Source organism: Argiope bruennichi, chromosome X2 (genome assembly GCF_947563725.1).
Source record: "Argiope bruennichi chromosome X2, qqArgBrue1.1, whole genome shotgun sequence".
NCBI classification, from domain to species: Eukaryota; Metazoa; Arthropoda; class Arachnida; order Araneae; family Araneidae; genus Argiope; species Argiope bruennichi.
The window spans coordinates 79,341,079-79,356,829 of NC_079163.1; the positions used below are offsets into that span (position 1 = coordinate 79,341,079).

At 28.9% G+C, this 15,751-nt stretch overlaps 1 protein-coding gene across 4 annotated transcripts in view; it reads right to left on the bottom strand.

Moving 5' to 3' along the window:
- Window positions 1-978: 978 nt before the first annotated feature.
- Window positions 979-15,751, bottom strand: part of LOC129961037 (tyrosine-protein phosphatase 69D-like) — a 409,760-nt gene continuing 394,987 nt past the window's right edge. For all 4 annotated transcript variants that reach the window (XM_056074833.1, XM_056074832.1, XM_056074830.1 and 1 more), the window contains exons 26-29: window positions 15,612-15,746; window positions 10,819-10,979; window positions 10,523-10,658; window positions 979-8,876 (exon numbers count right to left, since the gene is read on the bottom strand). In XM_056074833.1, coding sequence (XP_055930808.1) covers window positions 8,793-8,876; window positions 10,523-10,658; window positions 10,819-10,979; window positions 15,612-15,746 — 516 coding nt within the window. In that variant the 3' untranslated portion in view covers window positions 979-8,792. The remainder of the gene's footprint in view (window positions 8,877-10,522; window positions 10,659-10,818; window positions 10,980-15,611; window positions 15,747-15,751) is intronic.

Sequence of the window (15,751 nt, forward strand, 5' to 3'; positions counted from 1 at the left end):
ATTACATTTACAATAGGGTAGACTCAAATTTACTTCTCATCATTAGAAGACGTAATAACCGTTCAATTTTTTCCCTCCCTAACGACCCTTAGGGAAGTACAATCGTCGTAAAGTGTTAGACATCCTGAAATGAGCAATAGTATAGCAGAGTAGCAATACAGTGAGCATAATGCTGACGTGCGGTGGATCTATGGAATTCTTGAACTCAATGGTTCTGGACTATTTCTAAAAAGTAGTGGCATTGCATGAACAGTTATTTAATAAATGCGAAATGTCATTTCACTTTTTACCAACAGACAGCTAACTGACTTAAAATAATAAAATTTAAGAAAATAAACCTAACGGAAAAAGAGATTACGTTTATTTACCTGTAAATTCGAGATAACTAGATAATCGGGTGTATAAGGGGAGGCTTCTGTCTTGGGAAGGCTTCTATGAGCTCCCTTCTTTAATTCTTGGACATTATATGCGACGATTTCACTAAATATTATATTGTCTGATTTCATTTTTGTATTCCCAGAGAATGTACACTAAAGTAAATGAGTTTGTAGTCTTTTTTTATTACATTCAAATTTGAAGTAATACCGAACTATGCCTATGCTGGATATTGTTATTTTTAGAAATATATCGAATAAGATTATTATCAGCATATGTTAATCCCATTTATAGCAAAATTTTTATGTAGTTTATGAATTCATAATACTATAATACAAACTGTATTTTTCATTACACTATTTTATTTTAACAAATTTAATTGTTATTAAACATATACTTTTTTTGAAAATTACCTAAGATTTTTTATTAATTGTCCTTTTGTTACTATTGTCAGACAGTAATTTCATATTTTTTAAGGATAGACTTAAAAAAATAATCTTTTTATACTACAATATTCCCTTCCAAATTACAGTAGTTTTAATTAAAACATCTATCAAATTACCTTCCATATTAAAAAGAATAAAGAAATAAAATACTCAATACTACAAATTACTTTTTTTATTTAAACTCTTCAAAAAACTCAATTCTCTTTCACCAGCATGTATAGAAACTATCAACAAAATTTCACTCTTTAAGTACTACAAGACAAGAGGAAAGTTTACATATTTTTGTTGAGTAATCGGATACATCTTGAACAAATTTTTTTCTTTGAAAAACATACTTGGTAACTGATCCACAATATACAGAATTTATCACAGAGTTTCATTATACAACACACAACATTTACTAAATAAATAAAAATAATACATACATGCATTTCCACAATTCTAAATACGTCGAATATCCAAACAAAAGTTATGCATTAAAAAATCATGAAACAAACTTTGTAAACAAATAATTTTTGAGCAATATAAGAAATTTATACATAACTCAAGCATGCATAATTTTAAAATCTGATACACGTTTTAAAGTCATATCTTATAATTAAAAGAAACTCAAAACCTTACTGATATTGAAATTATTCAAAATTATTCCACCTTTGAATCGCTGATTATTAAAAAAAAAAGAAAAAAAAAAAAGAGTACAATTGTTTTATTTTTATTCGTTTGTCAAAGAAAAATTTTTATTTTAAATTCATTTAAATAGTAATAATTCTTTCGGTGATTACACTAATTTTCCTTTTAGGCCCTCCCAATTAAATTTAATTAATCTCTGTTCCCAATTCCTAGTGGTAATAAGAATTGTACACTTTTTGTATTCAGCAATTCAATTAAAAACATTTTACCTAAAAATTCAATAAAAGTTATCAGACTTCATATTTTAACAACTATCATGACACTAAACTACATTTCTCGAATGGATTCCACAACTAATGACAGTGGCGTCACTGGAGTTTGTGTCACCCTTTATAATTTTTATAGTACTATTCCGTATTTATAACACTAATATGTTTCACTGTTTGTAACCATGATCCCGTTTATGTTATTAACGAATGCTATTTCACTGTTGTATTACTGGTGGGACAATAATATTCACACAAATTAAATTTATGCATATGCATACAGAAATCGTAATGCCACATACCCAGATGTAAACAGCGAAAACTAAATACGTCAAGAAAATGCCATTTGAAAAGCAATAAAACTTGCAGCGATAAATTCACTGGACTGAATACACACCATAAGGAGAAAACATCTAGTTTTTTTCTAAAGTGTATTGATAAAATGTATGCATGCTGGGCTTACGAAAAGAGTATTCAATTAAAACTAACTACAGGAGTATTTTCATGAAAAGGTGATACTTGTGATGATACATGGCTTGAAAATCTTATTTACAACTGATCTGGTGCCACATTTTCATTGGTATTACCATGTATTGTCAACACCACATGCGCGCCCCCTAGTGACGTCACTGACTAATGAAAAGCTTACAATTTAGGATATAGATTTGCTTCAGAAAAGTGTAAAGTTTTGTATCAAGACTTTGATGAAATAAACATCATAGTAATAATAAAAGTATATAATGCTTTTTTTACTATCTGTATCAAATATATTAAATGCTCATTCGTACATTTTAATATATTTGCAAACAAAATTGTATTAACATACACACAATATCCAGGTTAGAAAGGTAGAAAAAGATTGGTTTTATATTGCATGATTATTTGATCTACAATTCCAAATGTTGCTTCATATGAATTTTTTTTTCATTCTCTCTTATATATACACTTATTATATACATATAAATACCATTTAATGTCCACAATTTTATCTTTTATTGCTTTATATTTGCTGTTTTAGAAAAATTTGAAGAGTAAAACTAAGTAATACTAATTGATTTTCAATACATGAACACAAACATTAACACTAATTCATAGTGTAATATGTATTTCAAGGGCACAAAAATTAGGAATGCAAAAGTGCAATATTTTACAAATGAAAAGTTTACTATTTTGCCAACATTAAAAACTTTTAAGGAGAAAAATACTTTGAACACAATTAAAAAGTGAGAAAGAAATAATATCCGACATAATGATTGGCAACATACCTCATTCTTTCAAAACTGTTCATTCATTTTAGAATCAAATTTGCCATAATCAATAGTCGTTTCAACAATATAATTGAAAAAAAAAAAAAAAAAAAAACTTCATACTTAATATTTCACAACGCTTAATTAACTCGCTGATGTGAAACTGAGTATTATTGTACACTGCTACTTTGAAATTAAGTGCTTGTAACATTCATTATCATTAATCGGTTATCGTACATTTCAAATTTTATAGCATCTTAACATGAATATATCACACACAAAATGAAAACTGACATCAAAAGATAATAAAGAATTGCGTTGAACTGACACATTCATAAGAATGTTTACAAATAAAACGAAGCAAGTTTTAAATCAAATTCAAGATACTGAGATCGTACATTTCCAAAAGTATCAGGTGGGTTAAATTCAGGACGGATGAATAGATTCAATCTTTTTATTAGGCAATCGTACTATTTTTTTTTTTTTTTTTTTACTGTGAATTGTAAGCCAAAGCAGTGTTTAACATATTGTAAATAAATACCTACACATTTGTACTCCATATTAAACTTTGACTGCCAGTTGTGATATATAGAAGTAACATTATGAAAAACTGAATCTGTAAACATCTCATTTTTGAACAAAACGGGTAAGTTGAAAGACAATTACTCTTTCATGTTTTATCAAAGTTGTTGCAATTATAAAGAAAACGCATCCAAATATTCAGTATCAAATTAAACAAAAAAAAAAAAAATGTCCAAGAAAACAACTTCACAGTAATTTTATAATTTCTTAATGGCATTTCTTGACCTGTTCTTTGCATCATTTACTCTTTTTATTCGTTTTGATAGTTTAAACGGGTTTCAGATATTGCAGACTTATAACTTTCGTTTAAATAAGCTTTCATAATTTATTGGATTGCTCAGGAACTTTTTGCTATTTAATTTGAGAATATCGTAAAAATAATTTTATGAATCTACTTAATTAATGGACTATTTTTATAAGTAGTCCGGCATATTTATTTTATACACCATACGGGGAGGGACTATAGTTAAAGCTTTGATGGTTGGTTTTCGCTTCCCTTGTGGGTATAGCAATGGCGTTGGGTTCAGTCTCGTCCACTCCCAAAATGGGACCTCCTAATAGATACACTGCGACCGGTGATTGACATTACGACTCAACTTAAGTTCCCGCCTCAGAGCTCTCGCGACGATGGTCAATCACTTCCATTCCAGATGCTTCGAAGTTGCGGGAGAAACCCCAGTGTGGTTACATTTTCAAAAAAAAGGGATCTATAAATATATAGAGTTAATGGATTAACCCAAGGAGGAATGTTTTCCCGTAAATTTGTAAGAAAAAAAAGGTGAGCCATATTATTTAATAGTACTTGCATAGATAACTGAACTCTAAGCAATGAACTGCCAAACATTTTAAGTAATTAGAAATAAATCAAGATTAATCGGCATAAAAACTGAATAATAATGGTACTTGATTTTTATAGTATTTCAAAACTTATATTCTATTTCTATAGAACTTGATATTTGGAGAATATCATGAATATTATTTCGTACTGCAATGTGTATGTTACACAAAATCTCTTTCTTGCAGTAGATGAACCATTTGCCCAACAGAAAAATAAACAAGAACAAGGAAATGTTTTCGAAAACTATCCGCATGAATGTTAAGTAGTTATGACTTCACAAGATTCATTAGAAGTATTTTAAAGTACTGGGAGCAACTATATAAAAGTATTCACTTAATGAAAATTTTGAAACTATATAAAATGTGATGATGATTCAGCAATAGGAACGAAAAACGTGTTTTGTAAGAAATGAAAACAGTTGCAAAGCACGATTCTCAACATCTGAAATTTTTGAAAGAGACTATCAGCTATAATTTTACTTTGAGTTGCATATTTGTTTCTATAGCAGAGGAAAATAGTAGAAAAACAAAATTGTGTGAATGTATCAAAACTGAAATAACATGTAAACTCTTGGCAAAAGGAAGTCTTTTTTTTAATATTCACAAAGGAATTTTTGAAAGAAATTTATATATTACCTGCGCTATTGAGCGAAGGGCATTCTTACAACTTAGAGTAAGAAGGGAAGCCTTTATGATGAGCTAATAGAATAAAGTATTTTGCAATAAAAAGCAATGAAAATGATCTTTTTACTGGAATAATTACTTTTTCCACAAATAATAGCTATTAAACTTCAAAGACATCTCTTTAAAATAATCTTTAAGTACGATTTTTTTTAACGTTCTTGCTTTATTTGCTTATAATATGACAGACTGTAAAATGTATGCAAACATCATTTCAGCATTATATTAAAATTGTCTAATTTATATGGTTGCCTGTATAGAAAGCATGTAATTTTCCCTGAGTGAAATCGGAACTTTCATACGGGTGATTGAAAAACACTCAATTTCAGGAAAATTCCAGATCTTTCTCTGACTAGAAAGCAATATAACTTTTTGAAATGAATTTTCTTTCAATACGGTATCTAAAGAAGTCAATTTAAGATAATACAAATTTCAGATAAAATATGCATTTTTAATGACTAAAAATGCTTATTATTTTAAATTATATAACAATACAATTTAAATAATATGATATTTATATTTTACAATTGTAATATACAATTTAAATAATATTTTTCAAATTGGTTTTTAAGCATTATAAAACCAAGAATAAGTAAGGAATTGTTAAAATTTGATAGATTAAATAATAATTCAGTTTACAAAATCCAAATAATATAAAAGTAATTTTCAATATTCTTTAAAATTAATTCAATTGTGAAGTTACTCAAAAACTTTTATGGAGGAAACAAAAGAAAGCTATGCCTAAAGCAAACGTTTTTTTTTTTTTTTTTTTTCCCCTACTATGAAATTATGTCCAAAAATCTTTTAAAATCTGCTCTAAGTTTTCTGACGTCATTTCAAAATTTCTAATTCAAAATCATGAGTGTCTTAGCCTTCAGTTTAGAAATGAAATTCAGCTAAAAAAGTAAATATATATTGGGCATTAATAAAACATAATGTAACAAATTAATTAGAATAGAGCATATCTAAATATTAAGGCTCTCTTTTTCCCATGAAGCGGAGCGATAGTAAATTTCGCTATATGGTTTGGAAATAATTTTGAAAATTTTCAATCCTAAAAATTATACCATGATTAACAAAAATATACGCTTAACTATAAAATCCATGCAATGATATTAAAAAATAAGTTAATGTAAAAACATTGAGAATGTTTTCAGTTAACTATAATTTGTACAAGAAAGCTATAAGAAAACTCAAATTAATTCATGATTAATTTTCTCCAAATTTAGATGAGTAATAATAAATATAAAAAATAATTCTTTAGAATTCCAATGTAAAATCTAATGCATTATAATATCCATATACATTTCAAAACTTTTCTCACATAACAATCAATATTTTTAAAATTTACTTCTGTTATTCCCATATCAGTACTTAAAGAATATTATAATCATGATAAATGCTTCTATTAAAACAGATTATTAAAAATTAGTTCATTTAATTAAAATTGATTTGAATGAACGAACTTAGATATATCAACAGTCTTAAAAGGATTAACTTACTGAAGAAATCTTGCATATCAATTATTTTACTTCTTTTTCTCAACAAGAACAATGAAGATTTTTTAAATCCATTAATTTTTTTAAAAAATTTATTCCATATATCTCAAAAAAGATGCTTAATGTGCTTCCAGTAAAACATATTCACATAGCCAATTCAAAATTGATGTGTAAGATTTAACTTGGTGTTATTTTTTTTTATTAGAAGCAAAGGATATACATTTGACAAATATAGATGAAAAATTTTATGTAGGAAATGCTAATGACATGGCAGTTTATCTTAGGAATTAGCTAAAAGAATGCTGAATACTGCTTAAGTCAGAATTGCATAGAATATTGATACAGTTCTGGCTTTCACATGAATATTGTTATATATGTACATCTTATTTCCAAAAGAGTAAAGTAATTAAATAACGTGTATATGACATAAAAATTATAGTAATTACCACAAATGAAGAAAAAAAATCCATATACAAAATTATCCTTGCTGAAACTGTATGAACTTTTGAAAATTGTAATCGTGAGAAATGTAAGGCTTCTCATAATTTTTTCGGTGTGTTACAACTTTTATATTATACATTTGCGTATCGAGCACTTTACATCGTTTATGTAACTGAAATAAAAAGAATTAATGCCTCTCTTAGAGCATAATACATCAAAATTTAAGAGGTCTGTAATGAAAATGTTACTGTAGAACAAAAATCATTAATTCAGCTCAATAAAAAAATACATAATTAAAAAATCTTCATACAGATAGCTTCAACTTTTCAAAGAAATGAATTTTTAATAATTCTTGGCACCAAATTTTACATGACATATATCCAAACACCATTTCAGAACATGCATTTCAAGTAAAAGTAATTTTGAGTACACTTTTTGCAAGGTTTTAAATAAAATAACTAAGAGATACTTTGAACTCTCCATAAAATATGGCACACGAATGAGCATCTCAAATGTCCAAGAATAAATTATTTAAAAGTTAGCATAACTTTCTGCTATTGAGAAACAACAGAATATTTGCAAATTTGACATTAAAAAAAAATTAGAAAATAAGTTTCAATTTTCATATTTGCAATCAAGGAAAAAGTGAGCTTTTCCTTATTGCTGGGCTACTTTTAAAAGAAATCGTGTAAAAATGCTGATATGAAAATGTTACAAAATTGTTTTAAATAGAAGAGTATTATAAAATCTGGATGTACTCAAAACACGTTTCGCTTGAGAGCCACAATTCAATAATTAAAAAAGAAAATACTATATTAAAAATACTATTTTTGACCTGATATGTTGCTCTCTTAATATATATAATCAAAATGAAAGCTGATGAATGATAAATAAAAGTCCATTTAGAAATAGAAATTATGAAGCTGCTACTTCCTTATGTTTGTGATTCTATATTCTTAACACTGACTAACAAATAACAGGACAAAAACTAATTTAAATAACAAAAATGACATCTTAAACGCTATACATGAGTAACACTGTGAATGATGAATCATCCTTATAAAAGTAGTACAAAGAATAACAAAATTTCTAAGGTTGTAACGAACAATGATAATTACAAAATATATAGTCTATGTACAACTACTCATTTTTTCAAACACATTTACTTCTACTAAGTCAAAGCACCTGTCATCTAATGGCAAAAATGAATTATGCATCAAGTAGAGGTTATAGGCACTCCACAATGAGCCGATTCGTCATATTTACAAAATCGTGTGTTGCATGCTCCGAAATGCATCAAATGCCAGCCAAGCTCCATAAATTATAGCACCATAGCTTAAGAGCCTTCAAAAAAGTCACTGTTGATAACTTTACTTCGTAGCAAAAGGTACCAATACCTTAAATTACTTCAAGAGCCATTCAAATCATTTGAAAAAAAAAATGTGCTATGAGTATTAATATGAAAAATGCTGTTGGCAGTATGATTTCACTTTAATCTTGGCATGAAAAGTGAGTTAGGATCCAAATACTACCCACAGGCCCAAATACAATCAAACTTCTCCAAAACATGCTTTTCACTCTTCTTTTGCACTGCACACACAAAGGATATTTTAACCAGCCAGCCAGTAATTATCAACATCACTGGCACAATGGCACTGATCTACTTGAGCAACAACTCCACCAGGCTTGCTGGCTGGACAGCACAGACCAGATCGGTCTGAGTAAGTGCCAGATAAGGCAGGTAGAGAAACCACAAAATGATGGATGGACTACACTTTCATTAAGATATCATAGTTGTGTGTCTCCCATATCACATAGATTTCTGGATACAATATACTCTAACAAACCTCTGTATAAGAAGTCATACTGTGCCTAAAAAGAGAAAATCATGTATATCAGTGAATAATCTGAGTATAAAATATTTGAATAATTTTGTGAATTTCATACAAATATGCATTTCTAAAATAATATTAAATTATTACTATATACTTAAAAATGACTAAGTTTATGTACTCTAGGAATATACGAGAGGTGATCTAAAAAAAATTTACAAGCAGCGACATTTGGAAAGTAGAAATTGTGGATGGGAATATTGTTACCCAGATTGGAGACAGATCGCGCTAATTGTCTTAGATCAGTCGTTCGAGCAGATAGTGTTAGCACCGAGACCTGAAACAGCGATAGTAATGGCAAGACGTCTAAAGAAGTGGTCTCGCACAGAGGTACGAACCGTGATACGAACGGACAGAGAGTTTGCTGGAAATGTTTAGGTGGGAGGTCTGGAGCCACCCATCATACAGCCCCGATTTGGCTCCCAGTGACTATTTCCTTTTCCCAGCATTGAAGAAACACTTATCTGAAACAAGGTTCGTATCAGACGATGATGTTCAAAAAGGTGCCGAGAACTGGCTTAATAGCCAGGAACCAGATTATTACCAAGACGAGTAAAACAAATTGGTCCAGCGGTATGATAAAGGCCTCAACAGGTTTGGTGATTATGTAGAGAAGTGACGGCCACATATGTCTCTTAATTACCATTTGTATCCTTTTTCTATTGTTAATAAAACATTTTTCCTTTGCCTTGTAAACTTTTTTGGATCACCTCAGAATACATATATAAACCTTAAATTTATATATGTAAGGTTTGGATTATTTTCTAGATAAGCATGAATTCAATATATAATATTGCAAATATAAGTAATTGCAAATACATAGCATGTTCCCTATAACAAAAATTATGAAATTATAATTATCCTAAATCTCAAATGATATATATACTTAATGAAAACTTGTTCCCCTGAATATTAGTTTTGTGTTTAGATTTTGCGAACTCTCACTTTTTTAATGATTTCTCAAAACTTCAATTATTTTCAATATGCTATAAATACATAGAATCATTTTAGCTATAATAATAATAATATATAAAAATGGAAGCACCACTAAAATCTATGGAGTTTTTTTTTTTCTAAGTAAAGGAGAAGTTAACATATCTACTCTACCACACTCCTGCAATTAACAGCATATTTTAGATATGTTGCTATTAAAGAATTTTTACTATTAACTATTAATTCGTTGAGTAATCTTAAGTTTTAGTAACATTAACTCCCATTATTCTTGGTATTTTTTATCTTTCGAAACACAGAACAAACGCCAAGTACTACTTATCAAACACAACAAATAAAATGATAACACTTCAGCTATCTTAATAAAACAGTGCAATAAATTGTAAACTATGTATAAGAAAAGTTTTATCATACCGCAGTTGTTAATTTTGTAAAAAATCAACAATTTCGTTTTGCTGAAGTTATTCAATTAATCGTAAAATAATTATTTAAAAAATGTACAAAATACATGTGAATTATTTCCTAGTCAACGGATGAATTTAAAATTTGATTAAATATTTGTCATCGTAACAAAATTGATATCGAGGTCTTATTGATATTCTTGCAATAATTATGGAGATCCAGTGAAAAATGTTTGGATAAATATTTTGCCCAAAGATAAATTTAAATTCTTACCAAAGTTTGCAGCATACAGTGCCTCTGTGATCTGGTGTATCTTGCTGCTTGAAATACATCTACCCTCTCTTCAGCTTTCAGTTGTTGAATAAGAACACTCAAAGTTACGAAGACACTACTTCGGTCTCCTCCACCACTGTATATATAAACAGAGATTTTGCATAAGAAAAGAAGTCGCTTTCTTTAAATTGTGGTATTAATTATAACTAATTTCAAACCAAAATCCTTTTAAAGTATGAATGAAAATCATCAAAAATCTACCGCAAATTCTTAAATTATTAAAAAGAAAGCTTTACCTGCAATGGACAGTAATTGGTCCACTTCCAATTTGTTTTTCTTGATTTTGCTGTACATCTTCAATTAAAGTTACTAAGCCTAGTGTGCCTTCAGGAACTGTACCAGCGCTACATGGCCATTCTTGAAATTGAAACTGAGTAATTATGTGTTTATCATTGTTCTGGAATAAAAAGAAAACTTTTAGATTTGACAATAGCAAACAAAAAAAATTTATATTTTTATGAATCGTTGTTAATTTAAAATTAGCACTATCATTACGTACTGTCTGGGAATAAGATTAGCATACTAATATGTTTACATCAATAAGTTTTTTTTTTAAATACATTTTGCAAACTTGTTTATCTTGTCATTAATCATTTCCCAGAAATGAAAAGCAGAGTAGTGCGTTGGCCAATAAGGGTAATTAAATATTAGTGTAGAGTTCCCGAAGTGCGGAAATTCACCAATATATATATATATATTAAAGAAGGCGCAAGAAGTATACGATTTTACAAATAATTTACTTGGTAAGCGAAGACTTTATATAAAAGCAACATCACTTAAATATGATCTGAACTTTCGAAGCCTTTTCCTCAAGTATTTCCATATATGTAATGATATTTTAATTTAAATCTTAATTAATTTCCCGATTTGTATCTTAATTTAGCCCATATTAATTTCATTCTAAAATGTTCTCTTATTTCCTGATCCAATTTCCACTTTTTATTTAATTAATTCTACAAGCAATCTAGAAAACTGACGACTTCAGCATTTTTCACGCTCCGAGTGAAGGGATAAAAATCAATAATCAATAACAACATTCTTTTAAAGATACATAAGATTTCCTTTCCAAAGTTGACACGTGTAAAAGAAATCTCTGTCAAAATCTCTAAGTAAAATCATCGAAGGGAAAATTTTCTGTCCTTTTTGCTCTTCTTTCGCGATGTAGACTAACACCTCTTTTATGATTAGTTGTTTCCTGTACAAATTACTCCTCCAGGAATAAAAAAATTCGAAGTTAAAATTTCAAAAGTCTATTCTTCTCGACCAACCATCTGCTAAAATATGTTTATATATATAGTTACTTTTTCTTATACGAAGTATAGAGGAAGTATTGTAATCGTAAAAAAAAATCGAATTCGAGATTTTGACGAAATTCTACATTTCAGACCTGCTTGAATCCGAAATTTTTGGAATTATGTCTATCTGTGAACACGGTAATTCAACAACTATTTCATCTATATCGCTGACATTTGGTACATGGAATTACAATCAAATTTGAAGATTTCTATCAAATTTTGAAAGAAATCGTCTGTCAAGCTGTTCGAATACAAGTGATAATTACAAAACGCAAAGAACTAGGTAGGCAAAATTCGGAACAGGTTTATCACCTAAAATATAGACACTTGTCAAATTTTGAAGCAAATCGTGGAATGGTTGACCGCTTGTCGGTCTGTATTTTCGCCTGCATGTAAACGCAATGACTAAATGAAATACGGTATATTGTCTCGTGACTACAACTTCGTTTTACGACAAATGTCGGTGCCAATTGACAGGCAAAAACGTATCCAAAATGCATATTCTTGCCATAGAGTTAGCAAAAAATGTCAGTAGAAGCCGAAGATCTCTATTTCGTCACTATCGTACGCCAATGCTATGCAAGGTGTACGCAGTCATACTCAAATGTCCATAATTTTGTGCGGAGAAAGGGAGATAAGACCTTTATTGGAGAGTACGCAAGAAAGAAGAAAATAATCAATTTTACTGCTTCTTCAGTAATTTCAATATTTCGTATAATTTTAGCTTTAATACAAAGAAATCTTGTTGGGAAAAATATTGTTTGCTTTTTTTTTTTATAAACCTGCTCTTTCACTAGTTTATTAATTCCATTATTTACATTGTAGTGGTAAATAACAAGCAACACATATAAATTGAATTCGACCTATTCACAGTTCACTTACTTTAAAAATGATACAATAAATAATGCTTAGAAAATGTTTCTTTAGTCCCTTTTTACTAACTGTTTCATTCAAATTTGTCAGATTCATTAACAGCCAGCGTTGCTACCAGATATATGTAGTAGAGAACAGGATCCAAAACAATAATGAAGAAGCAGTAAAATGATGCTAATAGTACATTATCAGATAGATTCATGTTTTTCTAATATTGTATTCTGTTCTTAGTGATGACTTAATAGCAAAGTTTAGATTATTTTGCCGTTCGCAATTCTATAATAAATTTATTTAGTGAAATGCTCAGAATTTTATTCATTTCCTTTGATTAATGAGCTTAAGTTAATGAGTTTCATTAAGTTTTGACCTAGAAGGGCATTTGATCATTATCTTATATACTTCCGAGTTTTATTTCCAAACTTTCAGCCGCTGTTAAGTACCGTTAAACGTATAAAGGGCAATTGAAAGTAAAGCTGAGGCTACTTAAAATGACCAGTAACTTTATAATGCAAAAATTAACCTTGAGGAGAATCACACACTATTTACTGGAAGCGTTGCCATTTTTTTTTCCATTTTAAACAAACCAGTGTCAAAAATAATATTACATCACAGATTTCTTCTCTCCTCAAAAACTAATTTTTGAAATTGAATTTTAATAACTATATAGACAAAAGGTCCATTGTTCCAAATCGATAAGTTACATATTTTGATTCGAAATTGGTTAACTTGGGGATTTTAATCGGTCATGTAAAGTATTTAATATAGAAAAAAAGTATAGTGTTTCATTATTCACCCTTATTACTGGCAAAAGATATGTAACTAAAAAGGCGGGGTAGATGCTACGGAAAGCAGCATGACGGTAATGTAAGGTATACCTAATCCTCGAACATCCCAGCTTGGCGCTATACATGCGATGTAACCATATGACAGGTTAGGGCTTTAATTTGCACTTTTAAACTACTAAGGAAAAAAAAATTTGAAATATACTTTTTAAGATTTGATATAGCTTAAAAAATAAACAAATATTTCTTAAATACTTTTTTCATTAGTTCATATGCGTATATTTTTATTATCTCGAGCTCTTCCAGATAAAACATATTACAATATACTGACATTCCGAGACTTTAAATTTAAAGAAGATTATTCAATCAGGATGTAGGAATTTTAACCATAGGAAGAAAAAACTGAATTTTTCGCAACCTAAAAACATCAGGAATAATGATCATGCTTGGTGTGAAAAAAATGTCAGAGATATAGAAATGCTCTTGTTTGCGACTAAGTTAGATCATTTTTCTTACAGCATTTTGAAAATAAAAATAGGTAATATTCTTATAAAATCTCCATTAGATGCCGACGATCAGCAAGACGGCCTAGGTATATTTTGTATTAGCCATTGGAATCAGTTGCCGAATTTCACTATAATTTTATCAATCAATCTTCATCAACCTTTAACCCTTTGATCGAAGCGCTTCAACTTAGAGTACATATGCGGTCATCGATGGTTTTTGCTGGATGCTATATGCGCCTATAGTAATCAAAGGGTTAAAAGTAGTCTGGGTTTAACACCAGAGTTACCCATCACTACGCGTTTGAAAACCTAGAGTCGAACTGTTCAATCACACGGCCTTGAGTCTTAAACTTCATATTAATGTAATTTAAATTTTGTACTGGCGTAATAGTTAAATATAAATAATGTTCGTGTCGATTTCTACTGTTTTGGTTGATACTTGGGCGGATGATAATAATCACTAGTTGTGAAATAACTTTTAAGGGTTATTCATAGAAAGGTAAGCACGCTTATATGAAACGTCAACTATGAATAAACTAGAATTACTTAATTGATGAGTAATTAATAATGATTAATACTGGAAGATATATTTCGGTATTCTTAGATTATGAATACTGCGAAATGCGCAGTGCGCTTTATATTACAAATATCAGTACAGTTTTCCTGCCTAGGAATATTATACCTCAGTGAAAAAGTACAAACATTAAGAAAGTTCAACACTCTTCCAGGATAGGGAAATTTTTTGAAATTTCCTCTATCTGGTCCCCATGAGCATATACTCCATCGATAGGCAGGCACATCGACCCTTTAAAGTTCCAAGAAAAGATGGCGAAGAAATTAATTTTTCTCGTCTGTGGTGCTTATTTATATTTATAAAATGTAAAAGCGATTACCAGAATGCAATTATTAGTGTGAAAAACAATAATTAAAATAACTAATATTTTTCTTACTTATATTCTAATTTAAAACATTGTAAGTAAAGTTGCTTTAATTCCCTTATTTCTAATTTTTTTTTTATCCATTACGTTTCTTCAAGATTAGAGAAATATAAAATTGCATTCGAAAATAATATTTTAGGTATTTAATTTTTGACTTTATGACATTGTAAAAAAAAAAAAAAAAAAAATGAGTAAGCAATCTGAAAGATAACCATTCATTAAATAAAGAGAGAAATACAATACGTAACTAGGATTAAGTAATGATACGATACAATAAAAGTTTTATGAGTGTGCAAAAATTATTCCATGAAGAGATCAACAAAAATCGGATTTTTGTTAAATAATGGAAAAACTAAAAATCCAAAAATAGTAATTTAATCCACTTGTAAAATTATTGATTATAGTGGACATAACAGATTCGGAAATACATTCAACCATAAAATATCACTTCTCATCATTACGCAGAGGATAATGATATTTTAAACAGACTCACCCCTGTCATTTTTTATATATACATGAGTCAAAAAGAATACATACAAAATTTCAAATGGGCACATTTTTCTTAAAAAAAGTAGTAAATAATTAAAAAGATTTTATTTATTTTATCAATTTAACTGAATATAATAATCACTTACTTTTGACTTAGTATTAATAACTGAAAATTCTCTTTTCGTATAAAATGGAAGTTTTTCACTGCTTTCAAAAGTGACTTTTATATAATCACAAATTTTTTCTTCACTTTCTGTTGGCCAATAAGGTTGGCATTTCGTCTATA